The sequence below is a fragment of the Hippoglossus stenolepis genome, chromosome 4, assembly GCF_022539355.2.
Source record: "Hippoglossus stenolepis isolate QCI-W04-F060 chromosome 4, HSTE1.2, whole genome shotgun sequence".
Lineage (NCBI taxonomy): Eukaryota > Metazoa > Chordata > Actinopteri > Pleuronectiformes > Pleuronectidae > Hippoglossus > Hippoglossus stenolepis.
In genome coordinates this window covers 18,253,393-18,280,414 of record NC_061486.1, presented here as the reverse complement: position 1 = coordinate 18,280,414, position 27,022 = coordinate 18,253,393, and the positions used below count along the sequence as shown (strand labels likewise).

The 27,022-nt window shown below is 39.7% G+C and overlaps 1 protein-coding gene across 2 annotated transcripts in view; it reads left to right on the top strand.

The window, feature by feature from the left end:
* The first annotated feature begins 9,048 nt into the window (after positions 1-9,048).
* Positions 9,049-27,022, top strand: part of LOC118106244 (solute carrier organic anion transporter family member 1C1) — a 36,733-nt gene continuing 18,759 nt past the window's right edge. Inside the window, exons 1-3 of one of the 2 annotated variants that reach the window (XM_035154636.2) lie at positions 9,049-9,528; positions 14,476-14,648; positions 23,579-23,720. In XM_035154636.2, the coding sequence (XP_035010527.1) occupies positions 14,553-14,648; positions 23,579-23,720 (238 nt within the window). In that variant the 5' untranslated portion in view covers positions 9,049-9,528; positions 14,476-14,552. Of the gene's footprint in view, positions 9,529-14,475; positions 14,649-23,578; positions 23,721-27,022 lie in introns of those variants that run through there. The other variant, XM_035154637.2, reaches the window with a different exon arrangement.

The window sequence follows — 27,022 nt, the reverse complement described above, 5'->3', positions numbered from 1 at the left end:
TCCACGTGTCCGTCTACTTCTTCAGATGTCTCTCCGCATGGGAGGATTTCCAGATCGATTTTACTACCAATTTGAAACAAAATTCTAAATTATGAGTTCATAGTGTAATTACATATCACTGTTTGATTTCATATGAGTTCCAATCATAGACTGTGTATAAAGATGGATGACATGTCTCCACTTCCTCCCACTATCCAGAAATGCATCAAACACTGCCATCTTCTGCATTTATTACAAGAGTCTGTAAATCGATTTCTGGTTGTGTCGCGTTAGCCAGAGCTATCTAAAATGTAGCAATTTGGCAATATTTCACACTGGAAAGTACCACAAGTAAAATAGTAAAGTGAACCACATGTGACACACCAGTTTCAAGCTTTTTTAAGGACGTAATTGTTGTATCCTTTTTTAGATTTACTAATATTCTTTTGCAGTTATGACTGTCAAACTAGATATTAAAATAAGGTCCATGGCATTTATTCTCTGTATATATTTGTGTTTCAAAGGATATTGGTCGATAAGCAAACACCAGGTATCGGAATCAGTATCCCATCCACTAACATAGTGGAGGTAGGGTTTATGACCTATACTGCAGTCAGCCACCAGAGGGCAAATCAAGGCGCTTTGGCTTCACTTTAGGGGAGCAGTCATATTGTCCATCTCTTTTAAATCTCTATGGCACCAATTGTTCCAATCACACTGATGCATATTTTCAGCTGGTAATGAGTTGCATGTACTCTCTATACTTGCTTTCTTTAAGTATCTCTTCCAGTCTCATAGGTACACAATTAGTCAACTTGAAAAATAAAGCCAAAATCCTAAGATACAGCAGAGCTCTATGCCATTAGTCTTATTAATTGTAGCTCGGACCATATGTGCTGATGGCTTTGTAATAATATAATAATACTATTCCATGTATTTTCTGCCTGCCTGAATCCTGTTGTTACAATTAACCTTCACACAAGACTTGTTGCCAAGGGAAATGAAGTAACACCATTCTACACACTGTTAAGAAAGGGTTGGGTGCCAACAAAAACAGACCACGTACCACTTTTTACTCACACTCATGGAAGGAGCAGACATATGAATAAACATTGAGAATTTATTATCTCATCCAGAAAAATAGCATTTGAGTGGAAGGTCAAAGGAAAACCACGACATAAAGAGAATCTGTAAACTTCCCACAGACAGAACCAGCTCTGAACCTGCTGCTGCCACCACTGAGCCTTTATGACTTCAATAGCAAATGTGTTTTTACAGGTTTAGTTGGAGGAAAGGCAGACGGGGAGCCAAAACTGTACATCTTATTTTAGGTGGCAACTGATTTTTATTACATGATTAGACTTTAAAGAGATTGTGTTGATCTACAATGACATTTTCTTTGGTTCTTTGTTACGCACCATATGCTACACGTTTGCACCATAGGTTCTATATAAACATGACATGAAAGCTCCCGAAAAGTGAAGCCAAAGTGTCTCAATCGCCCACTAGTGGCAGCCTGCAGTGCATGTCATAAACCCCGCCTCTTTAATGTTAGTCGGGGATGGGACATGGGTCAAACTTAAAACTCAAAATGCACACCAAACAAAAGTTTCTCAAAGATAGGGGATGTTGGATGAAGTGGAGATACATCCATCTTTACATCCAATCTATAATATATGAACATTAATGAAATATTGCAAGTGGTAGTGAGAATGCCTTAAATGTTGAATGTTAACTAAATTATTTCAGTACCTGTCTCCTGCTTCTCTTTGCTTTTCATCCTGAGCCAGGTATAGGGTGAGTATGAATGTGTACAAAGATTGTCCGCTGGAGGTGTAAGTCTTTATTGATACTATTTTTAAACTCAGAAATACAACATCTAGTTTATTCTTTGAGATCTTTGAAGTACGTTGTCTTCAATAATTCAGCTGCAGAGGATTTGACAGACTGACTATGTTCTACATAGATTGAGAGTAATCCTCTGCTAATCTTGTTTTCATTGAAGCTGCCTTTTCTTTGAAGCTCTCCTTGTCTGATCAGTTTTGCCTCAGCATTTGGATTTTACCAGTGGGTGTGTTGAATATCAGGAGACGTCCTTTTCCTCCAACCACTGGGCTAAGTACAGGATTCATACACTGATATCCACATATTGCCCTAGAGTAGAGATATGATATCTACTATTGTATCATCCATGTTGTCACATGTTTCTGCTTATTTTGTGCTCTCTCTCATGATCTTTTCAACTTTCTCAGCTCTTCAACTTCCCCCTCACTCCTCTTTCTCTCTCAATCTGTATCATTCTTAGGTCCAACATGAGAAGTCTGTGGAAAATGAGCATGCATTAGGATAAAGCCTAGTGAGACACACGCAATCTTTGAAGTAGCTCTTCTCCCTGCGGTCACCAAGCATAGTTAAAAGGCATCTATTCCCTTCCATTTTTGTAAGCAGGTGTAAATCTAAAAATATCATTCTCCTGGATTCTTCCTGAAAAAAAGGGAAGAGAGTGAGGGTCCTATCACCAAATCATAAAACTCCACACCCAATTTTGTTATTTACCAGAGGATTGGTAGACAAAAAATTTGATTTTGTTGTTTTTTTTATTGTTTTAAAGATCTCAGTAGAAAGAAGTCTTCAAAGACTGCTTGGAAATATCTATTTGTCATCGAAATAATTAACTCCACTATGGAGGTTGTATTGTATGTGCAGGATTATGCAAAAACTACTCGTTTGATTTGCTCCAGACTTGCATGGATAGGTCACATGTCACGGTAAAACCATTATATTTACTTGCTGATCAGGTTAAAAGGGCAGATTCAGGAATTCTTAAATCACTTCACTAAATCCCTAACATTACAAGAATTTTTTGACCCTTTGGTCAGTTTCTCAGGAATTAATGTTAATCAGATGTATTAAGGATTATTTAGCCGCTGCAGATGTATGTGCTCCACTGAGTGCCAGTATAGTTTTCACATTTACATCGTAAATGGTATTTTCAGATTAAGCAACCACAGTTTGACCATGGCCTAATTGCCCCCGGTTCTGTAATCCCTATTAAATTCTCACCAGGGAATGAAAGAAGGAAGTTAGCCATTTAAAACCAGAGCCCTCTGACCTCACACAGGTCTGACCACACACCCATCACTTGAAATGTGACAGTTGGACTGATTGTCTGACCAATGAGTAATGAAGATCCAGAAGTAAAGACGGAGGAGAGATGAAGTCAATTGTAGACACGGGTCTCCACTTCCTCCCACTATCAGAAAATGAAGCCCAAATATCCCAGAGACAAACACTGGCATCATGTGTTGTGCAGGGTTTATAGCCTGTACTGCAGCCAGCCACCAGGGGGTTATGAAAACACTTTGGCTTTACTTTTAGGGAGCTGTAATGTCGTCCATCTCTGTATGCCATCTGTGGTCTCTATGCAACTCTGTGGGGCTGTACTTAAGCAAAGTGGTGTTAATATCAGCCTGCCAACATGTCTCTAGTAAATATGTTTGCCATTCTAAGTTGTAGGTGAGAGATAAATATTTCACCGTATGTGGAAAACTTTGACCTACTGGTGTTGCAGACAGAAAGGTGAAGGGATCACAACAGATTTCAGTCATGACCAAAGTGGTGAATCAACTGACCAACCAACCACCAAACATCATCCATAGAGCTGCTGCTGCTAACATGGCTTAAGACAAAGCCAGAGATTTGGTTTGAGAGCCATTAAGTCCTTTTATAACTACTTTATAACTAAATTTGAGGCCGTCAACACTCACAAGATGTTGAATTATCAAGCATCAAGTGGTTAATTCTTAAGTGACAAAGAGGGTCATGTAGTTAACAAGTTGCATGAAGAGTATAATTCAATTCCACAATAACGACAAGGCCAAGAACTGATAAATAAACGGAGGGAAGTCGATACATGCTCACTACATTAACACAAACAACACCAAATATGCACAAATTCACACACAAGTATATACAGGACTAGTTTGCGGTGATACAGGATCCCTGACTTGCTATTACAGACATAACATGGTTGTGTTTGGTGGATATGGGTCATATCAGTTGTTCAGCATATTATCAATGGGCTCGTCACTCCTCAGGCTGTGAAGACACTTGAACTATCCGTTGTGTGACTACATGACTACACACATGTGTGTAAACCAGTCTGTTTGTCGTATATATATCACAAATTAGTTTCAATCTGTATCTAATCTAATCACATGACATTGTTACTTACAGGTAAAAGCCACGGTCACTCCACAGAATTCCTCAGAAGAATTGCAACAGCAGTTCAGGCATAATCGCATTGATCTTTTCTCAGTCAATGGCAGCCACATACGACACAGGGCAGGTTTCAGCCAAAAGGTCAATCAATAAAAACAATATGACTGTTCAACAACAGTCACACACATACAATCTGTAGCATTCACAGACTTACACTCATTCACACACTATTTAGGTGTGATATGAAGAGGTAATAAGATATATTACCTCTTCATTTTACATTGTTAATTTGGCACTAATTACCTAACTTACTATTCACTGTGAACATAAAGTCTATTACAACTGTTTGCAATGCAGATCTCATTGATGAAATACTATTTGGTCTTTGAAGTGACATGAAGCAGATATTATGAGTAACATCTGAAATTTTATATTTTTAAGCTCTCTGTCAGTTTTCATTTTTGATGCTGAAATCAGCATCAGTTAACAGACGAGGAGGCTGCATTTGCACAACACTGTACAACTTTGATATCGTAATATGTCAAGTGACCTACTCTGGCCTGGTATTCATGGACTCACTTGTTTTTATCTCTTATTAAAAGGGAAACTCCGGGAAACTACTTGTTGTATCGCTCTGATTAAGCACAAATAATCCGACCAACAAAATCTTCTTTTTGCTTTGATAGATCACGTTTTGCATTCAGTTGGGCTCAGAGCGCGTGACTGGTTTTCATAAAGAGAAAAAACTAAGTCTATCAATGTGTTGAGTAGAGCTCTGACTGCGTCTTCCTGTATTTATTTTACAGTTTTTACCTGTCAGTAATTTACTTCTCCTCTCTGTGTCTCTGTCATTCGCGCTGCGCTCTGCCAACCATATCGAGCCAAGATTAAGCGTAACCCACCGTTTCCTCCAGCTCTCCATACATTGTATAAGTTTACAAATTCTGTTGTTTTGACCCAGTCTGAGGTTACACATGTGTCTGATGACACCGTTTGTGGGTGTGACTGCTTGTGTCTGCAAGAGAGAGGAAGAGAGCGAGCAGAGTCAGGATGACCTGAATGAATGAATGAATGCCCGCAGCTATGAAGAAAGATTTTACTAATTTAAGAAAAGTATTGATCATTATGTGGTGATCAGTGTTGATTTGTGGCTTCATTTCAAACAAATCAACGTTTAAACTGTAGCGGGTCAGCTGAGTCGGTGTCGGTAAGAGAGACAGAGAAAGAGAAGTGAGGGAGTTATCAATTCGGCCTGGACAAACGTGATCACTATAAATCGGATTCCACTGTACTAACATAACAATAATTAAAAACAAAACAACTTGAAAACTACTGGTAAAGAGTTTATAGCACAGACTGTAACAAATGCACCAAACTCTGAGATTGTACTCACTCACCAAAGTTACAAAGATCAAGAAAAAGGCGTTCAGGGGGACGAGCGTGAATGAAAGAGGCACATTTCAAGTCAGTGAACCATCAAACTAATTTTGAAGCTGCTATTTGAAGGTTAAAAAGTTCCATCGTGTTGATTTAACTTTATCAACAGTAACACATTTTGATCTGACAAAACTAATGAACTCACACTTGATGCCACTAATTAGGGTAACATCTCCGTTTGTTGAAATCCTCAAGAGCATTAAAGCAGCAGACTAACTAAAAAGTTCAAAGTCATCCAAGCTTCCTAGTTGAAGTTAGACCAGGAGGAATTGTCTGCAGCCTGAGACGGCTCATCTTCGCCCAGTGAATAAATTCAAAACAGTCGAGTTTCGACCAAGAAGAGGTCAGCATCCACTAGAAACTGAAAAATCCCAGGAGTCTATATAAGATTGCTTCAAACATAACACAGTATTTTCTTTTTCTTCTTCTTTAATCTATACATGTTTGGAGTGGCAGGTCAGGCAGGACCAAAGGATTACAGCTTGGGATGGGGTAGAAATGACTGCTAGGCAAAGAGAAAGGTGAAGGTACTGAAAATTAGCTCCCTCCTCGAGTTCATGTTTGGAGAGAGGGTCTTGTCACCTCGGCCTCCTCCCAAATTTCTGAAGTATGCCCACTGTTGGGTCAGCCCTGTATCACTGTATTGTAACAAAGCAAGACTAGTGTCCCCCATTAGATCCCCTAAATCACCTTCCTCTGGAATTATAAATATATAAAAATGTGAATATAGATATGCCTCCTCCATGTTAGTGGATGGGACATGGAAAAGTACATTCTTCTCAAAGCTGGTCTCTGTCATTTTAGGTAGTTATACATTCCAGTACGTTATACATTTTAATTAGGTATTTGATAGGATAAAAATGTGGCAAAACATCATGATTGAGAGCTGAGAATGACTCCTGATTGGTCGAGTGCTTGTGTCGACAGGACCATCCCTGGATTGCTAATGCGCAGACTCTGACTCTGAATGCACAAGAGGGCAGCATTAGTATGTGGGACATTTCAGCTTCATTTCTGGATGGTTGAAGGAAGTGGAGATCTGTCCTTATATACAGTTTATGTTCATTATGTGATGTCTCATAATGTCAATCTATGTTAAATACTCGTAATGTTCAAAATCAAACTTTAGAGAGATACTTGACAGGGTCGACATTCTCATAGCTTCATTAGATTGCATGTAATAAAAAAAACTACTTGAATCAGTAGGTTCCATATGAAACATTTAGAAAATTCAAGGACATGAGTGTGTCTATAGCTACAGTATGCTTTTTATATATCTGACAGCTGTGACTGCCAGTAGAATCGGATACAGCATGGCAGGACAGGTGGAAGTATGTTACCAGTCACCTTCTGCTACCACATGCTTACATAATATTGATCTGACCTCCAGCTGTAATCTGATCTACAGAAAGACGTTAAGGTCTGCACTGCTGCCTCAGATAAACTGAGCGGTGAGCAAACCTGAGCACCTTACAGGGAAATGTGGTGGTACATAGCTGTGCTACAAAATATTGTGCAAGGTCCCAAAAAGCCAAAATAATGTCGGGAATATCTGGGCCCAGAGTGCCTCAATGCAAAGACTGAGAAAGCCACAGCAGACATAACAGGAGGCTCCTATATCCCGTAATAAAAAATAAAAAAAACATATACTAGCAGGATTTATACAAGGTGGAGACCAAGCAGAAAGATCATACTGTAGAGAGGTCAGGAGAAACGAAAACAACTCAATGAGGAAATCCCCTAAACTTAAACCCCCTACAAAATCCAGCTGAAAGCCAGGGACCACGACCAACAGTCGGGCAGCACATACACCAGAAGCTCCAAAATAACCCGAGAGCCCCCAAATTATACTGGAGGTATGTTGGAAAGTCCTATAAGATGTCTTAAATCAGCAGACTTAACTGAATACCTGGGAAAGTGTGTTGTTCAGTGCTTTCTGCCACAATCGTTCACAATGCCAAACTGTCTATTAGAAGAATGTTGTTCATCCCTCCAGTACATTTCCATAGACACATATGGAAGCTGGTCCTCAGGGCGTTATTAAGACTAACAAAGCAGACAAAGTAACACCATTCGTCCCTTTTGACTTTTTTATAAGGCTAACTACATGTTTGTTTTCTGTTTGTTCAGCCAGTAGAACATCTTCATAATACTAGCACATATTATCCCAGGTGAATTTATTTTGAATACAATATTTTGTTGCCGTTGAAAACAAACCTCAGCCAAATACTGTTCAAATTTGTTTTTCATGACGAGTTATTTGTTTTCTTAATATTCACTCACCTGAACACCATGCAGCTCCAGGAGGTGAAAGTGGGCGTTGACTAAACACTTCCTAGTTGCTGACATCATTGATGATGTCTTGGGTTAAACCATTAACGAGTTGGCTGTCTTTGGTATATGATTAGGGTTAGATTATGATACTTCTTTAAAAAATGAAATAAGTTTCCATGAGGTGCAGTTTTGTTTTCTCTGCATGTGTTGACCTGGCGACACAATTAAGATTTGTCTGTTTTAGTTTAGAGAGCCACACACCCCTGAGAGAAATATGGTTCTTCCTGAGGTGAGGGTCCAATTGATTGGAGGGACTATTTAAAGGGGAAGTTTAGGATGAAAACCCACTTTCTTTCTATGACCTTTCGTGTCATCTGGCAGATTAGATTATGTTTAAGTAATGTCATGTTTCTATGTCATTTTAACATTTAAGGACCATGTTGGAAATCAGTGTTTTAACTTCCCTTGCATATTTGTGTCTGATAATCGGATTATTATTTCCGTTCTTGGTTTGTTGGCACTGTAAACAAAGTTGTTACCAATCAGTCATTTAACTCCAGCGTTGACTGAAGACACCAACCTAGCTTATTGCTTGTGGGTTAACTTTCAATCTAGAGTAAAAAATAATTACAAAAAACTGGAGCATCCTTGTGTAATGCAGAACGTCATGATATAACACCACCATGTGCCTGTTCTAAATTTGGCATGTGTGGACATTTTATCACAGAAAGTTGCAGGGAAGGACTTTGATATGAAACTGTGCTGCCATGAAAGAAGAGCACAGATTAAGACGGGGATACACAGCAGAAGATCAGTGATCAAAACAAACCAAACATGGGAACAGATATCTGATGGAAGTTCCTTTCACGGTTGGACTATTACATCCTTATTTGCTGATCTTGCAGGAGAATGAATCCCCTCTGTAAAGCTGATTAATGACAACATAGCAGCCATTATGAGTGCATGGCTGTATGGTCCATATAAAGCTCATTTGAATAGTAGAGAAATTGGAGGGAGAAGGAGAGAGGGAGGTATAGAGGGCTGAGAGAGAGAGAGAGAGAGAGAGAGAGAGAGAGAGAGAGAGAGAGAGAGAGAGAGAGAGAGAGAGAGAGGGAGAGGGAGGGAGAGGGGTGGGGGAGAAAACAGAGAGAGAGCGAAAGGGAGGGAGGCAGGGAGACAGAGGTTGAGGAGACAGACAGAGAGACAAGCAGAGTAAAGACGAGCCTCTCTCTCCCTCTCTTTCTGTGCGTATTGTTTTACTGAAGTCTGTCCATCTGCGGAGTCTTTGCGCGGCGGCTGCGGAGAGGTCTCTTTACGCACCGCGTCTCACCACCGGCACACACACACACACACCGACATGCTGTCTCGGGAGATCCCGGTGTGATCCGCTCCGGTGCGCCTCGGGGTGAAGCGCGAAGTGGGCTGGAGATGAACTCTGAAGGTGCAAGTCGGTGTCAGAGCATTCGCGATAAGAGCCGGCGCTTCTCCTCCTCTCCCATCCGCGTCAGAGGTTTGACCGCGGCCGGCTGACCGGAGGTTACACCTGCGTTTCCCGATTGGCTGTTCTCCCCCCTGGACCTTCTAGTAATCGCGGTGGATGTTGGACGGGACAGTGAGGTAAGTTGGTTTGTCTATTTACCTGACAAACATACTGGTGGGTAATTACTCCAGCTCTATGACTCAATGATTCAAGCAGTCTGCTGTTTCTATGATCTATTATATTATGTTAAGATACTCCTCTTTTAAAAGGCCGTTTTTTCTTTGTTTGTTCCAATGAATGTTCCCAGTGCTGTTACATGACGTGTGAAACTAAGAGATTATAAAATGTCAGTGGGAACTTGTTGCACCTGTTCTTGTACCTTCACGACATGGCTTTATATTTGCCATCAAATTCTGGCCCGTAGAAGTGCTAAGAAAGGTCTTATTAATGACCTGAAAATGTATCTTAACCATCAACCACTCTTTGTTTTCCATCTGTTCTCACAATATGCACACACAGTGATATTTGCCAGTTCCCACCTTGAAAACCTTGGTGGTTGACACCTTCATGGTCAGTGTTGACAGAACCAGACCTCAATAGTTAGTCATTGCAAACTATCTGGCTGCTGTTGCCTGAAAGCCTTTTATGTCCATCAGTCCATCAATGCTGTGTATTTATATTGTTGCTGTTCAATGATGCATACAGTTTGTGAAGTGTTATTCAATTGTCTGTTCAACGGGACCTTAGGCTAATTTATGAAGGTGAATGGTCAATGAGAAGGAACTGAAGTTCCTCTTCAATAAACAATAAAACTAACTATCAAACTAACTAACTAATAGTGTAATAGTCACTATGTCAGACTATAGGATTTAGCTCTTGTGCTGGACTCACGCCTATGCGTTGCATTAACACTTGATGGTTGGTGTGCCCAACGCTTGGTGCTGGCACAATCGTTGTAACGACAACATTCACAGTTTCATCCTTTGGACACACACCATAGCTTTAAAGCTAATGTGCCATGCTAGCTATGAATGTTATGCTAAGGAGAAGTATACAGGAAATAAAATCCACAACCAGATGAACACGCACCAGATTAGCTACCTGCCTCTGCTGCCTCTTTCGTTTTAACACAGCTTGGTTGGCTAGGAGCTTGAGTGTTTGATTGGCAGGTGCCTCCAGTGTAGCATGAAAAGTGTTGGCGTGCTCAACTTCTGCCATTTACAGTGTGAACAACGTGGCGCAACAGAGCCATAATCCAGTTCTGCAATGCATGGCGTCACTCCATTGAAGAGGAATTTCAGTTGAAGGCTCCGATACATACATGTGAGTCCTGGGTTTCTTTCACATGATCATAGTGCTAATCCATTAGTGCTTAAACAAATAAACATGGATAATTAAAGCAGAAATCAGCTGTACCTCAACCATCAGCAGCACTGAGATATAACTGAAAGGGTGTTCCAACCATAGCCAAGATGGTGGAGCTGATGTAACCAAACTTAAATCTAACATTTTTCAAACTCCAACCACAAATCTAAACCATCATCTTTCCGCCTTTAAACCCAACCGTCCTGGCAGGGGTCAGTCATTGTCAGAACATGGATACCTGTGGAGTTCATGTTGCCAGTGGTTACTAAAGTATTATTTTCTCTATAGCTCTGGTTTGCACCTCTTATTTCTCATTAAATCCAATTGGCAACACTGAAGATCATGAACGTTTACAGCTTCTTGCCATGCTACAGATTCAGCAGGGAGTAATATCCACCAATCCAAAGGTATACACTACAGCAATCTACAGACAATATACTATGGAGAGAGATTGAGAATAGTATAGAAAGAGAGAACAATAATATTTATGGATATTCATTTTATAAGCAAGACATGAGAAAGGAGGCTGGGCTGGTGAAGTACAAACACTTAGCTCATCAATCACTTCAATCATTTAGTGCTGGAAATACTTGATATGATGATGCTGATTTTAAAATGGTATCTAATGCTATTTCCGGTCTTTGTTTATAGAGAAAAGGGATTAATATGGGGACAATATCCAGCACCTTTCTTCAATATGCAAATATGTTTACAAGTGGCCATTAAGGCTGCTGCCTCTCAAAGCTGCAACTTTTTTTTCCGAGTTAATTTTTCAGGAATCATTGCGAACTTACTCTGTGTTAGCATAGTTTCTCTAGGGTCTTAAAAAGTCAACAAAAACTTAAATATTCAATCGATAGAATTTTAGTCCTTGAAAAGTCTTAAATACATCAAAATATTACGTGTGAAAATATTATATCATACTCTCCATGTGTTGTAGCTCTTTCTCTACATATTTGATATTAGCATACTGTGATAAATCTACAAATAAGACCTTTGTTTTGTAAAGTAGCCTATATACTTGTGGCTTTTTGTTTTGTTGATATATACTATATATTGAGAAATCTAACTAAGATAATATGAAAGAAAACTACAAACAAAACCAGTGTGGGACTGATAACTGACAGTAACTCTTGACTCAACAGAATTTGTCTCAGCACAGCTCAGCTGCTGTGCTGTGGGAAAGACTTTAGTTACCTACAGTCTCTGCCTGTGAGATAACATACTGTTTCTGGGATTATTCTCTATTAGGCTCATTCACCTCATCTTCAATTATGATGAAGTAATTCTGGGAAACTGAAGTTTCATCTTATCTGTCTTACTTGACATAGATATTTAATTTCATTCATTATGATCTTAAAAAGTGTGCATTTTGGGTCGGATTCGCAGAAGCTTTCATCATCTTCAGACAGTAACTTACTAAGAACTGCTTTATATCAATTCTTAAAATTATGATTTCATAATAATGAAGGGAGCAAAGCAAAATGAATGCTTGTGATCAGCTATTTATTCTTTGGAAACAATTTAACCATGAAGGGAGGACTGCCCTTCTCTATTCTGATTTCCAGGGATTAAGGTTCAAGTGTAAGTTTGGTACAGAAGAACTAATGTATCATATTTTAAAACCTGCTGCCTCTGTACACCAATGCTTTATATTGGTCTTCTTAGAGCTGCTATCGGTCTAATTTGAATGTAGGTCAAACCTGTTGCGATTAGCCAGCTCCTCTGGTCTGCTCTGGTCCTGAACACAGAAAAGTCATTCAGGCGAAATAATTGCAAACATGTTTGTTAACATGCAGCACCAGTGGCATTTTCACTGTTAGATATGGTGATGCTATTCTGACAGTGTTCTTTGCTGCATAGCAAACAATAAGTCGCTCCCCTGGGGCAATTACATTCACTGTTTCACATGACCGCTGGAAATGGACCAAGGGGGGAGGAGAGGGCAGTACGTGAAATAAGCAAGACAAATGTGTGGAGTTAGAAAGACAGGGAAAGAAAGGGGTCATTATGGAAGAAAAAGAATGACGAGATGAAAGGAAATGTAAGAAGGAGGTCAAATCTGCTGATATAAGACTTTTGTTTTGTTGCTTTATCTACAATTGACTGGAACAATAATGATCATGCACAATGTAGGAGTTCAAACAGTTCCTTCCATTCAAAAATGTCAAAATCTAAATTTACCTCGACTGCAAATGATCAGCCGTCAGTGGCAGACAACAGTGACTAACTAAAACCTCCCTGCAGCTTGGATCTGGTGGATAATAGATCGTAATCAGTTATACAGCCAGATTTGTGTCACAGCGATTTACATTTGATTAGTTTTACACCTTTCTAATGAGTAAATCACATAGATTTAATGCGTATATAAAAAAAAAAAAACTATTCACTAGAAGTGTTGCTTGTGCATCAGCCATCGAGACAAACAGCAACAAAAGGAATCAGATCAGAAACCATCCAGGCTTCTTTTTCCTAAGATGAATTCAAACAGCAACAGCTCCAACTTTACACAGGAGCTATAAAACCACTGAATAGTTAGCATATGTGAGTTTTACATGCAGCCATTCTTTTCTTTGTTCGAGCCACTCAGTTGACCAAGATGCCAAGAGAGCTCAGCCGAGAGTGGTACAGTCATGCTTGGGCCTTGCTCACAAGCACTGCACGGATACTGCATAGTTTGGCTCAGGAATGTGCTGCTGCAAATGCATGTTTGATCAGTTTTGCACAACACTGAAGTGAAGATGTATATAAAGATAGACAACGCGTCTCCTCTTCCTCTCGTTGTCGTTGGCTTTACTTTTGGGGAGCAGTCACGTCATCTATCTTTATACACAGTCTATGGTAAAAGCACATTTTGAATTCTTCCTGTAATAACACGGTGAACAATTGCACCCTAGTCTAGATGATTATTGTACCTTAAAGCTAGGGTTGGTAATCCTTGAAAAGCTAGCAAGGGCAAGCTTACTTTGAAAAAAACGATACATCCCTCCCATCAACCCTCTCATCAAAGTTACACACCCAAAACACATGAACGTGCACTGCTTGACAACAGCTAGAAGCCAACGCTTCTGTAAATCGCGAGCTAACGTCTGACAATCGTCACTGAGCGGTGTATGCCTTCCCGGCTGAAGTCTCAGGTCATGTGCAGTGAGAGCTCGGGCTGGGTGCGAGCAGGCAGGCAGGTTGGTTCGTTACAGACACGTACACCAGCCAGTCATTTTATTTTGGTCCAAATTAAATGATTGGTCTTTGTTGAATACAAAGTTTCCTACACTGACCGTAAATCAGAGCGCTCTTCCTCTCATTGGTTCATGCATATGAATAAATAAATATTCAGCATTGAGGTTCAAAAGCTTAAGGGTTTACAACGCTTCGCGACCACAGTTTATGCCTTATTTAATTTGGTCACATGATGCCGGTTACTGGCTGAACAATGTAGTGCTGATAAGTAGGAATGTTTAGTTTTTGACACTGGTTTTTAAATGGTTAACTGAAAACAACCATCTGTTGTTCTGAAAAAAGAACAAAAATAGCATGCGTCACTTCCATGTTGACTTTTTAGTTTTGACTTGAGACTGAAGATCTCCAGAACAAATACAGGGACACATTGTTTGTGTGTTTTTGTCTCTCCTCTCTCCTCTGCCGACTGCTGTAGACATGTTTCTGTTTTTGTGCCGAAGATGAGAAGTGGGTCACATGCTTGAATTATCCACTTGCAGGGTTGCATGCATCAGTGCCAAGAAATTACATTACGTGGGAGACTTCTGTTAAGGAGACACGGAGACATTTGTGGAGGATGGAGGACAGAGCTGAGCAAGGACACACGCAGGAGAATGGACGCGGTGACGGCGCCGCCAGAAAACCCCGCTCCTCTGCCTGCACCAGCCTGAAGGTACACAATCCAACATGTTGTGACAGTTTCGACTCTGTATATTTTACTTTTGTTTATTTGTGTTGTTCAACTACTTTTTTTCGTATTAATAAACATGTTCAGCAAAAGATCAATCCAAGCAAAGTATACCAGACACACAAGTCTTATAGCAACAACAAAATATTTTCATACATTTGAAAAATGTCCCCATAAAACAAACATGTCTAAAGAACCTCATATTAAACATTGAAATTAAATTGATAAGACAAACAATCAACAGCTGCTGTAATGCTCTGAAAACGCATCACCTTCCTCTGACTGTCCACTGCTGCAGCTCCTCTTTTCATCCTCTGTCTGAAACGCTTTTGTTTTAGCTCCCGTCTCTTTAAGGCCCCACTCCAACCAAAGGCCAGTCCGCTCTGATTGGCCAGATGGCCCATTTTGTTGTGACTGGTCAACCACTACCAGCGTGTGTAGGAAATCTCGACCTCTGCAGTCTGTCATACTCACTAGTGTAGAATAGTGTGAATTATGCAAATGTAGGATATTGTGATGTCAATGGACATCATGATATCCTGGAAGTATCAGCTGGGCTACTAACCAGGTGTTTCATGAGCAGTGTTTTCTGTGGGTGGTGAGTACAATTCAGTACTTGCAGGGGAGAGACCCATCATCATTGATAACCCCCTTTGTCTTCTCCACATGTTTGGTGAAATGGCTCCAGACCACAGGACAGAGACTGTTCTGTGCTTTTTGGATCATCTCTGTCTAGAGAGCAAACTGATTATGTGCTAGTTAGCTAACAAGACAATCAGGTTAAGCAGACAGGGACAGTCTGTATTTTCCATTAACTCTTGTCTGACAACTGCAGATCATATGCTACATCTTTTTAGTTTATCTTTGTTTTAGTTCAGGAAGTCACTGAATGCATATTTCCCCCATTTAGAGAACTTAAATGACTGTACCATATTACCCAACCATCCTGTCCCACATTATCAATCATATTTAATAAAGTTGAACAACTAAATAAATGTTTGGAAAAAAAGAACTCACTGCAAATTTAGTTGCTTGAACACATCACAAACAATTAGGAACATTGTCTTATTTATGACTGAATAAAAAGCAGTGAGCAAGCACCACTAAGCAGGTAAATCCTGGGGAGTCATATGCCCAATTAGTGTGTATGCTGAAGTGAAAGTAGATGTGTGTGTATAGATCAGAACTAACTAAATAACAAGATTATAGCAACAGCCCTACAAGTCAACAATTGGACTGTGTTTGTGTCTATGAGGGACACTGTACTTCTTATACCCATGAACTCTTGGTCTTAATGTAAAGACATTAGTCCATAGTCAGACTAACTGAATCCTGCTTCTGTACTTCTATTCATCCAATCCCATCAGTTAAACTTCACATGGCAATTATGTCAGTTCCTTCAGTTCATGAGTACAGGACAGGATCATCATATAAGGGTACTGCTTTTAGGTATGGGCCTCACCTTTTCCTGGAATTTGTCAGGGACAAGTCATGGCTGCACAGTGCTAATGCTTCCTTCCTTCCTTTTGGTCACAAACAAAACACAACAGATCAAGTCTCCATTGTTGTTCCTTGTCAAAGTCAATAAAATCTGAGTCTTCAAAGTTCATTTTTAATTCATGAAAAGCCTGTAGACAACACAATCTTACCTCAAAGTGAGCAATAGTTGCTGTCTGGAGCTTCACATGATCTTACAAGGCAGAGGGAGTTTATTTACATGTCAATGAATTTTCAAACAAGGTAGTTGCATGGCTGCTCTGCAGCTGTCTATCATGTCACATGTGTATAATTATTACTGTTATTATTATTATCACTATAAATTTGCACAGCTCTTCCTGGTCTCTCCCTCTCTTCTCCTCCCCCATTTTTGCCAACCTGATTTCCCTAGGTCCCTTCAGATTAAAACACATGTAGCGTGAAACCCATACAGGAAGTGATGCGAACATAGCAGAACACAAAACAATTAGGCTCTAGCATTAAAATGACAAGAAGGACTACAATAAGCATTTTAGAGCTACATTAGCAATATAATTTGTCTTTTTTTTTTTTTAAGAAATTACTAACCCTTACCCATGTAACAGTATTCACTGGACTCGAACAGCTTGAATTTCACTTAAACAAGATAGAATGAGTTGTTCTAAACACTTGTCCAGTTATGTACATGTTTCAGCTCACAGCTTGCAAAACTAAATCATCCAACTAAATTGCGCCAGGTTCTTGCTCCCACATTATGGTTTGATCCATACATCGAATCAGTAACTGATAGGAGCACCCTTTCTAAAGTGATCGTCTTTAGGCCAGTCAGCTGCTAGAGAATGTGAGACCGTAAAATGTGACACAAGTAACCTCTGGCATCTTGCGTGCCTAATCACGGTTGTGACTCGACATTGGACGTGGGAGGGAGGGGAGGGGCTTAGCAAAGAGTCAACCGCCTGTAACCATTTCCTCTGCCAAAAACATAAAAGTTAGCAAAGCCCTAAATCAGATCAGACACCATTGTTGCCTTTTTCCACATGAAAGTGACATGAGACAATGGTGCTTGAGCAGCTTATCATAATACAGACTGCAGTGGCAGGTCAGACTCTTATTTCTTTTCAGAATTGTTTGGTTCCCTGACCGGCTGGGTGGGCCATGACACAGCCTGTTTCGACTCTAATCCGATGCTCAATGTTATTCTCTGCTTTTTGTTAATTCCATCACTAAGACTAGAACTTGGGTGCAACAATGACCCTGTGTTTTTTTTTTTCCTCATTCATTTCTTATTAAGGTATTATGTATTTTATAGTTACTTTTTCTTCTACCGTTTTGGAGATAGACAATTCGGAGAGTGGACATTCCGGTCGGTCTTCACTTTTTAGGGCTGTTTGAGTTTGTTTAATAGTTGGTGTTCGGGTTAGAATTAGGTTTAGTTTAGAATAAGGTTAAAGGGGTTAGGATTAGGTGTATACTTGTGATTGTGTGTGTGTGTGTGTCTGTGTGTGTGGCAGAGATTCAGTGTGTACAGTAGTTTTACTCTCTAAAAGTAATTCCAGTCCTTTACAAAAGTCATTGAGTGAGATAATTTATTTATTGTACCTGCGTTCATTGTCACTTTTATCTGTAACAGAACAAGGTTTTAATACAGGGGTGTTGTCTGACAGATTATATTTGGATTTCGCTGCTGGCATGTGATTATGACCTGGACATGTTTTACGGGGATAATCTTACCTTTGCATGACGCTGCAACTCCAGCTTCTCCTGGGCAATTTGTAATTTAAAACAGGGGTTTGACATTTGGGAAAACACACGTTTGTTTTTTCGCAGAGAGTAAGATGAGAGGCTTGAATCCACTCTCACATGTGTTTGCTAAACATGAAACTATAGCCAGCTGCTGGTTAGTTTATCGTAGCACAAACACTGGAAACACAGCTAACCTGGCTCTGTTCAAAGGTAACAAAATCCCCCCTTCTCGCAAAATAATTTTCCTTGACAGGCATATTGGCCCAGGTTTTGACTCTAGGTGCTGGAGTGTAGTTGTGTTGAAATTTTATACACATTGCAAGTAAAGCAATTTTCACTTGGACAGTGCCTGCATTGTAATTACAGAAGATTAAATAATGGTACATTATAGTGCCGCATAAATAGTCTTCCACTAAGACTAAGCTCTCAAAGACCATCAACAAAAGAGTGACTTTACTTAGATATAATGGGATTAGTCGTTTCAGTAGTGCAGATGGTATTGTTCATAAAGCCTTTAATTGTTAGAGAAAAGGATTTCTGTCCCCGCGTACAAAAATTGGCTTCTACAAAATTTTAAGCAGATTTCTGTGCTTCAGTTCAGTTTCCATGGTCTGGAGTGAAATAGTTTCCCTGCTTAACGTACATATCACCGCACGTGTCTAGATAACATTATACTTATAAACTTATGCTTTTTATCAGGGGAAAGGTTTCTGAGGTCAGGACGTGCAGCAAAGGTTTGAAAAACAATTCTGTGTAAAGGGAGGCAGACGACAAAATGATTGAAGCACCTGGCGTCCGCCCGAGAGGTGGGGAGACAATAGATGACGAGTTTGGAGCAGAAGTATTTTCCTGTATTAAGCCCTGAAACTATTGTTTAGTGTTGAATTAGTGTAGTTGGGTTAGGTTTGATCTATTTTGTGATTTTGTGATGTAAATTTGCTAAGAGTTCTGTACTTATTGATATCTGTATATTTAGGATTAATATGTTACCTTTCAACTTTCTAATTTGCCTTAGCAATACAAAAGCTGTTCTCATCTTCAACAGTGTTGACAGCACGTGTTTGACAACATATATGAAACATTAATAATGTAATATTAATAATATATAGGTAGTAGAGAGATTTTTTTTTCTTACTTTTTTTCCAGTTCTGGCACTACTCACACCAGTATCGTTAAAAAACCCAAACAATACAAAACCCTAGAGAGCAAATACCATCACCAATAACCAAAAATCTGAATTATGGTTGTGCTAGGGGCTAACATGCTTCAGCCGTTTTAATCAGTTTTTAGTTCCCTTTCTCTTAAAAAGCAATGCAGCCCATTAAAAGTATACATTTAAGGAGTTTATTATATGAGAGAACACAGAATTGTACAAATAAATCATCTTTTCAAGTAAGAGGGATTTTTTACAAGCATATGTCTGTATTCCACTCAGCAAACCCATTCTGGTACAAACCATGTCTTTGTGAGCCACTAAATAACTGAATTGGCACAAATGGGAACTAATCTGCTACTAATCTGCTTATGGCCACCAAAACTGACACTGTTGGTGCAAAAGCTTGAGTTAGCTCGAGCACAATGAACTGTCTCATGCAGTTTTAAAAGAAAAATGAAAAATGCTACACTGATGTCGACTCAATTCCCATTGCTGCTGCACACGATGAGGATAACTTCAATTATTAACAAGTTTCACATCAAGACCACCTTGAATTTCCCAGGTCCCACCATTAGAATGAATGAGGATAGCCTGGAATTGTAATTCTAAAAGCCTATCCTTGCTTTGGAGGGAAATATACATGTATGCATGCTTGCGTGCGAGTGAAGCCCCCCTCCCCCAGGAAATGCACATGTGATGAACTACTTTCGATAAAAGCCCTGCAGCCTGTCCTAGTGGTCAGCATGATCTCAAAAGAAGTCTGTTTGCATTGACAGGCCCGCACACATCACAAAGTTTCTGAACGAGGAGAGGAGCAGGGATAAGACAAACTGTTTCTCCTAAAGTATCTCAAACTCCTGATTATCATACTATTGTTTTTGTACATGCTGAAAATAGTTGTACTTAAAGATGGCTCCCTCTCTAACTTTGTTAACGTGGTTTCACCAGCACTGGTAGTACAGTCAGCTGCTTCTTATTACGCTGCCATTAAATGGTCCAAAGGTCAAACTGTGTCCTCAATGCTAATTTCTACTTAATGAGTGATTTTGTTGGGATATACCCTGTTTGTTTACTGTGTATGTAAATAATGTTTACAGCCATTGTTCTTTCTATGACCGTGTATGTCTGTTGCCTTGTCATGTGTAACATGATTCTCATGTGTACTGCTTTTTATTCATGTCAGGAACAAGGCTAGAAAACACAACATTAACAAGTGTCCAGGGGGACAGAGGGGGATCTCAGATACTCAGGCTATAGACAATACAGAGATTTTATTCTTCTTCTGCTCCGTGAAATCACTGCAGCGAAACCACTGTTATGTCTTCATCATGCAAACTGTAAAGGAAGGTGTCGACGCAGAGATTAGAAGTGAATGTGGAGGAAGGATGTCGAGAAAAATAAAGAAACGCAATAGAAAAAAGAGAGATTTAAGAAGAGGGTGGTTTGCTTGAAAAGCATTATGACCATGTCAAAACTGGGGTTTTCTTACACACACACACACACACACACACACACACACACACACACACACACACACACACACACACACACACACACACACACACACACACACACACACACACACAAATAACTAGAATAACTAGAAACAGTTCCCTAAACATCTGTTATGTTTCGTCATCAAGATCCATGAATTATGCTTGGAAAAATCTATGAAAATATGGAAAATCGTCCTACCTCACAATGTGCAAGAAAGTTACCAAAAAAAATCCTGGATACACACCATCATTTAATGAGTTCTTTCTTGGGTCAGGTCCCACACAAAATTTCATGGAAATTGGTTGTGTAATTTTTGCAGGATCCTGCTGACTAACGAAGAAACACAGACGAATACATGACCTCACAGCAAAATCAGCATACCCAAAATAACTCTATTCAGATTTTATTTCAACTCTTTTGAAGGGTCCACACCACAAAGTGTTAATTTAATGTTTTTTGGAGAGTTAGTACCATAACACTAATTAAGTGTAATTATTGACACTTTTTGGAGTTCAAATTAACTCTTCTTCTTCAGAGTTAGTTTTTCCCAACACTTGTATAGTGTTAGACATTAACTCCCTCATGGGATCATTTGTTAAAACATCACTAGGATTATTTTATATAAAATTGATGTCATCCTAATTCTCCACTGCAGGTTCCTGCGGGTCTGTATGTGTTGTTGGAACAGGTTGTTGCATTAAAACAAATTTTAATAAATGTGTTTTCTTAGACTTGAAATTGAAACTTTCCTTCACCCATAATCTAAAGTTAGTGCATTTACATTTTGCTTGACGGGGAGATGTTTCTTAAATACCTGAATAAAAGATGTGTAAAATAATGTGTCATTTTGTATTAGAATGACATAGTTAATAAAGCATGCTTTATTCATAAATTCATAATTATCTCTACTAAGTAAACAATCAGAAATCAGCAACACATTTCTTGTAGAAATACTGTGTAGTGGAGTCAGACAGAGTGGACTTCATTCTGTAGAGATTTATTTTCTTTGCTTCAGACGTCACAGGTGGAAAGGTCAGACAGAGACAGAGAATACAAACCATATGGGAGGATTTGCTTTTATAGGCAAACATGTGACTGTATATTAGATTAAACCAGTCGACCATGCTGAATGCCAATTTGTTTTCATTTCTCACACATCTCACAGGAAGCCTGGTTTTACACAGCGAGTGGCATGTTTCAACATCATTTGTAGACTGGGTATTAATTATCTAATCACTTAATACAAAAATCTGAACATCCCAAAGTGTAAAAATGCTACATTAACTCATACAATTCTGCAGATATAAAGAAAACTGATGGTAGGAGTTATTTAAATCTTTGTTATTTTTTTCCTTGAATCCAAAATTCGAAAAATCTTAATAATATCACCGCCTCGGGGCAAGAAGCTACCTTTATCAAGTCCTGAAAATGTCCACGCAGTGGGGGAACCATGGTAACCTTGGAGCGGTGGATCACACAGTCCAAATTATTGTTGTGTCTTTTCATTTCCACGTTGCTACTGAAATGCCAGCGCTGTTTTCTGCTGGTTGTGTTTACTGGGTCTTTGCAGACTGGAGACCACTGATCTAGGATTACAACTTACATTTGTTTGGCACAATTCTAATTAAGTTATATATAGAACTATTTTGGCTTCATTCAGTCATTGGATCATGTTGTTTCAGGTCTGAAACAACAGCAACATTTTGATCATTAGGGGTAGAAACATTTAAAAGACTGATCACATTTGAGATAGACCACTGAAACTGTGGAAGAAAACAGCAAGTGGAAGAATGTCCAGTCAGTTGCTTCAGACATTTTCTGTACATTTCCTGCCAGCTCGCCAGTAAAATGTCCGGAACATGTCTGAGTGGGTCCATGTGAGAATTCACCAGGAAAATATCCTGAAAATTCACAGCGGGTGACGACATTTTTAACTCGTGATGGATGTAAAACTGGAAGAAAAAAAATATGTCATGATGCAAGAGAGGTGCTATTCACTTAGAAGATTAAAAGAATATATGGTATAAGCAGAGTATGTATACGTCATGTCCTTACTGCATTCTCTACCCGGACAGATTTTCCTGCTGCGCTCTTCATATGGGAAAGGCAAAAATGCAGAGGACCTCTTGACTAAATTTAGCAAAACCAGAGTTTATATATGAGAATGGCTTTGCTCTGATAAAAAAGTTGGGCGATGTTGAGATATTTATGTCCTGCTTGTGTTGGAAGTGGTGAGGAAGGCGCAAGTAATTCAGTCTGTTAATTGTGTCCATTTTATAATGTAAAAACATCTACAGATCTTAGTCAACCCATTTTATCATTTTGTTCATTTTGTTTTCATTAGTTTTTATATTTCCTGCCCGTTGGAAACCCCTTCTTGTTCTTTGAGTAGGTTTAAGGCCCGTTTGGATGTTGATAATGAAACTTTGAGTGGTTGTGTTTATTAGATTGCATTTAGTCATGACTGTGAGAGTTGTTGACCTGGGCCGACTCAGTGTTCTGCTGTCTCATTATGAAGCAAATTAAAACAATCAACATGATAATACACAGGGGATTCCTTTTTTTTTTTATCTCAGCTATAGTTATCACCATCTATTTATAGGTATATGTAATTTATAATTTGTATTATGGCTATCGTATATGGACTACTTTACCTCTTTTATCAGTAAATTCATTTGTCCGCAGTCGTTCTCAGTTCACACTCTCCAACCCACACTGTGTTCATCTCCGTCTCTCTCCTCCCACTCCAAAGCCCTTTCCTTCATCTGAATCTAATTATTACTACGACGCTGACACTTCTTAATGACTGAATGTTCGACCTCTGGAAGTAGGTTAATGAAGGGAGTTCATGCACAGTGGCGACCGCAGCGATATCACACAAGTGCTTCCTCTTCTCTCCGCTCTTTGTGGACAAAAACACATCCCACAATCAAGTAGATAAGTGATAATGACGTACAAACAATGTGTGTGTTGTTTTAACGCTGCTGTGCATATTAACCCCTTTCTTTGTTTTGTTCTTTTTTTCATCTCGCTCTTTTCCCAGATGTTTCTGGTGGCTCTGTCCTTTGCCTATTTTGCAAAGGCTCTGTCGGGGAGCTACATGAAGAGCACAATAACTCAGCTGGAGAGACGCTTTGACATCCCCAGTTACCTAATAGGTGTCATTGATGGGAGCTTCGAGGTAGGTGAGTAGGCCTGCCAGTCACTGCTCTTATTCTCTTGTTTCTGTTTACCGCCCGGGTGTCATGGGCTCCCCTCCCTCCTCTCTTTCTGTCTTTGGGACAGAAATATGAATGGGTCACAGAGATATTCACGCTGTGGATAAAGGATTCATCAGGCTACCAAGAAGAGGACAGGTGTGTGTGTGTGAGGCTGTACGTGTGTGTGTGTGTGCGTGTGTTTGGTGAGTCATAGTGTCAACCAGGGACACAAAGAGTCTCCAAGCTGTCCTTTTGCTGCAGAGAGTTAGAATTTGGAAGGTTTTGTGATGCTATAATAGTTTCTCTATACTGTTTCATTGAATCTTATGACATGAGAATTATAAGCAATTTACAAGCTTTTATCTGACATGTGAATCAGTTACGAGCAGACGGTCCCTGCAGGCAATACTTAAAATAATTTGTTGTGTAAGCCAGACACAAATTCCCTATTTCTGTGTTGACATTTATCAAATATCACATGCATGAGCAATACTGCTTTTCCCACTGGTAATGTAGGTTAGATCTTAAGGACACTTAATCGTTTAAGTAGTTGGTTTAAAAAGGCCCAAAAAAGCTGTTTCCCTTACTGCTGCCACTCTCAATCATCTTCGTATGTAAAACTCAAGTTGAGAAAGATTAAATAGTTTAATCCAGTCATCAATTTTGTTTTAAGTCACTAATCCTGTACGTTATTGTCGGGTTCTGGAGCCAATCCCTGCTCACATGATCACATTGGACAAGAGGTGATGTAGACAGCCTGTGAAGATGCCCAATCCACCGCAGGGTCCAAAGTTTCAGAGGTCAGACATTTTGTGGATGCTTTTCATTCTTATAAAACGTTGCTTCACGTAAACAGAGCAGCTCTGGTTAAATCAATCTAAACATCAAAAATATGAATCCTTAAGGGGTTACTGTGCATAAAGCAGGTAGTCGGATTATTTCATTGAATAAATTCCTGATCAAACCACAGATTTAATTTGTGAAAATGTGCAGCTAGATAGTAGATCTGGTTTACAGAGCTGCAGTACAGCCCATTCAGTGGCAATGTCTTGTGTATAAACTACTCTTCTCGGTGTACCTGTTAGATCCACCAGATGACCCCAGTCTCAGCATGAATCTCTGCATGTCTATGACACATAAGCTGCTTACACACATGCACTGAGCTGCGGAGATCCTCTGCAGTGTCTCCACAGGATGTGCACGTGTGAACGACTTTCTGCAGACTCTTTCCACCTGGCCCCAGAGAGTCCGCAGAAAGCCCACAGGAGCAGATGTGAGAACACGGCAAGAGATCCTCCGCTGGATTCACCGTGAGCGAGTGACAGACGCAAATATGCCCAAAATAAAAAGATAACAAATATCTCCTGATGAAAAAGCGGAGCCATAGACGTAGAAGACAGCGACAAAGATGTCGAGAGAGTTTCTGGTGATAAGAGCCGACACTGTTGCTAATGTGCTGTTAACAAAATCATGTGATCTGCACAGCGGAATTAATACATTACATCCTGCCTCTGCCCGCTGCACCACTGATGCTGGAATGAGCAGGGAAGTGCTATCGGAGCAGGGGCGTCCCTCTCTAGCTACACTTCTTGCAGATTGATCTCTTCTGAGAGCACCTTCTCCCCTCAAATGCCTAACTAGCACTTCTACTGTGCATTTGCAGTGAACTTCCCGACCTGATCTCCTAAACCTCCTCTCCTAATGAACAGATGTAGCACTTTTACTTACGTCAAGCTCTTCTATTGTACTGGAGCTTTTTGTCGTCCCTCAGTTGTCAATCACTTTGCCTAAAGGCAGCCGCCAAATGACAAACAGGAAATGCAGGTTATATAGGTTACAGAGCGAGAGACCCAAAGAGATTCTCATTCTACCTTTGCTCCTTTACTGTTTGAGCCCACATTGACATCATAGGATTAAGAAAGAATAATTCACATTTTCCTTCAATAACATTGTGAGCGAGTGTGTGACCTGCTGATGCTCTGATTATGGTTATGGGTATCTGCCAGAGGAGACAAAAGGTGATGACGACACCTGTCACGCAGCCAGAGCCTGAATACCCTGGATATCTCTCCATTTCTTCGTCTCCCTTGAAAAACACGTGGCCTAGGCAACAAGCTTTTTCTATAGGATCGTTGCCGAGGCAACATAGAGGCAGAGCAGGGCACCGTGAAGCGGAAAGAAAAATGGAGGGAAAGGGCGAAAAACAAGCGAGGAGGACAGAGTGGAGGGAAAACAAAGGGGCAGAGGAGGAGTGGGAAAGAAAAAATAAAACAATATAAAGAGTAATAATGATAATAATGGGGAGAATGAAATGTAATAATGATGGCTGACTCATAAAAAGATCCCATTAGATGCTGCATGAATAATTCTTAGCATGTTCCAGGTTTTTACAGATACATGTTCCAATGCAGTTTTCAGATAAACAAAGTAAACTCCGTCACTGTACATACCTCTCATGTACAAGAGTCACTGTAATTACCATGTATACTAGGGAAGACTTAATTACTTTTAAGAATTTCTTATAAGTTCACTTAAAGGTTGCATATGTCCTTCTACTCATGATTACATGACATTTGCCGATGGTCGACTCTCTCTCTCTCTCTCTCTCTCTCTCTCTCTCTCTCTCTCTCTCTCTCTCTCTCTCTCTCTCTCTCACACACACCCATTGTGACGGCAGCTGAAGGATTGTTCAAGAGATTGACGTCAAACCAATCTTTACAGTTATAAAAGGGTCGTGGCAATACGACATGAGTTTTTCGTGTCACTGGTCATAAACAAAATGCACTGAAATGTGACAATAGAGAGTTCATGTCCAACTGTGTATAGCTCAAGGTTTTCCATGTGATACCTTTCACAGGACAATTCAATGCAGACGTCAATGTACATCCAGGGGCAGGAATTATTAAATATTTAAGTATAGTGTTAAATTTGGAAGATTGTTCTTTAGACTTTAGTTTGCTTTTCCATTGCATTTGTTGTTGCATATAAATTTACTTATTCAATTTTACCTCTGCCAAGGAGGTTATGTTTACATGTTTGTTTGTTTGTTTTCATGTTTGTTTGTTTGGGGTTGTTTGTTTGTTAGTTTAGATTGTGTAAAAGCTACTAAACAGATCAGCACGAAACCTGGTGGAAGGATGTGGTATGTGTCATGGAAGAACCCATTCAATTTTGTTGCAGATCCGGATCAGGGGGCAGATCCAGGACATTTTTTCACTTTCTTTAATACTTTGAAATATGGCCTCTTTCAACATTTTCCTTTATTTCTTAGAGAATATTTCATGGAA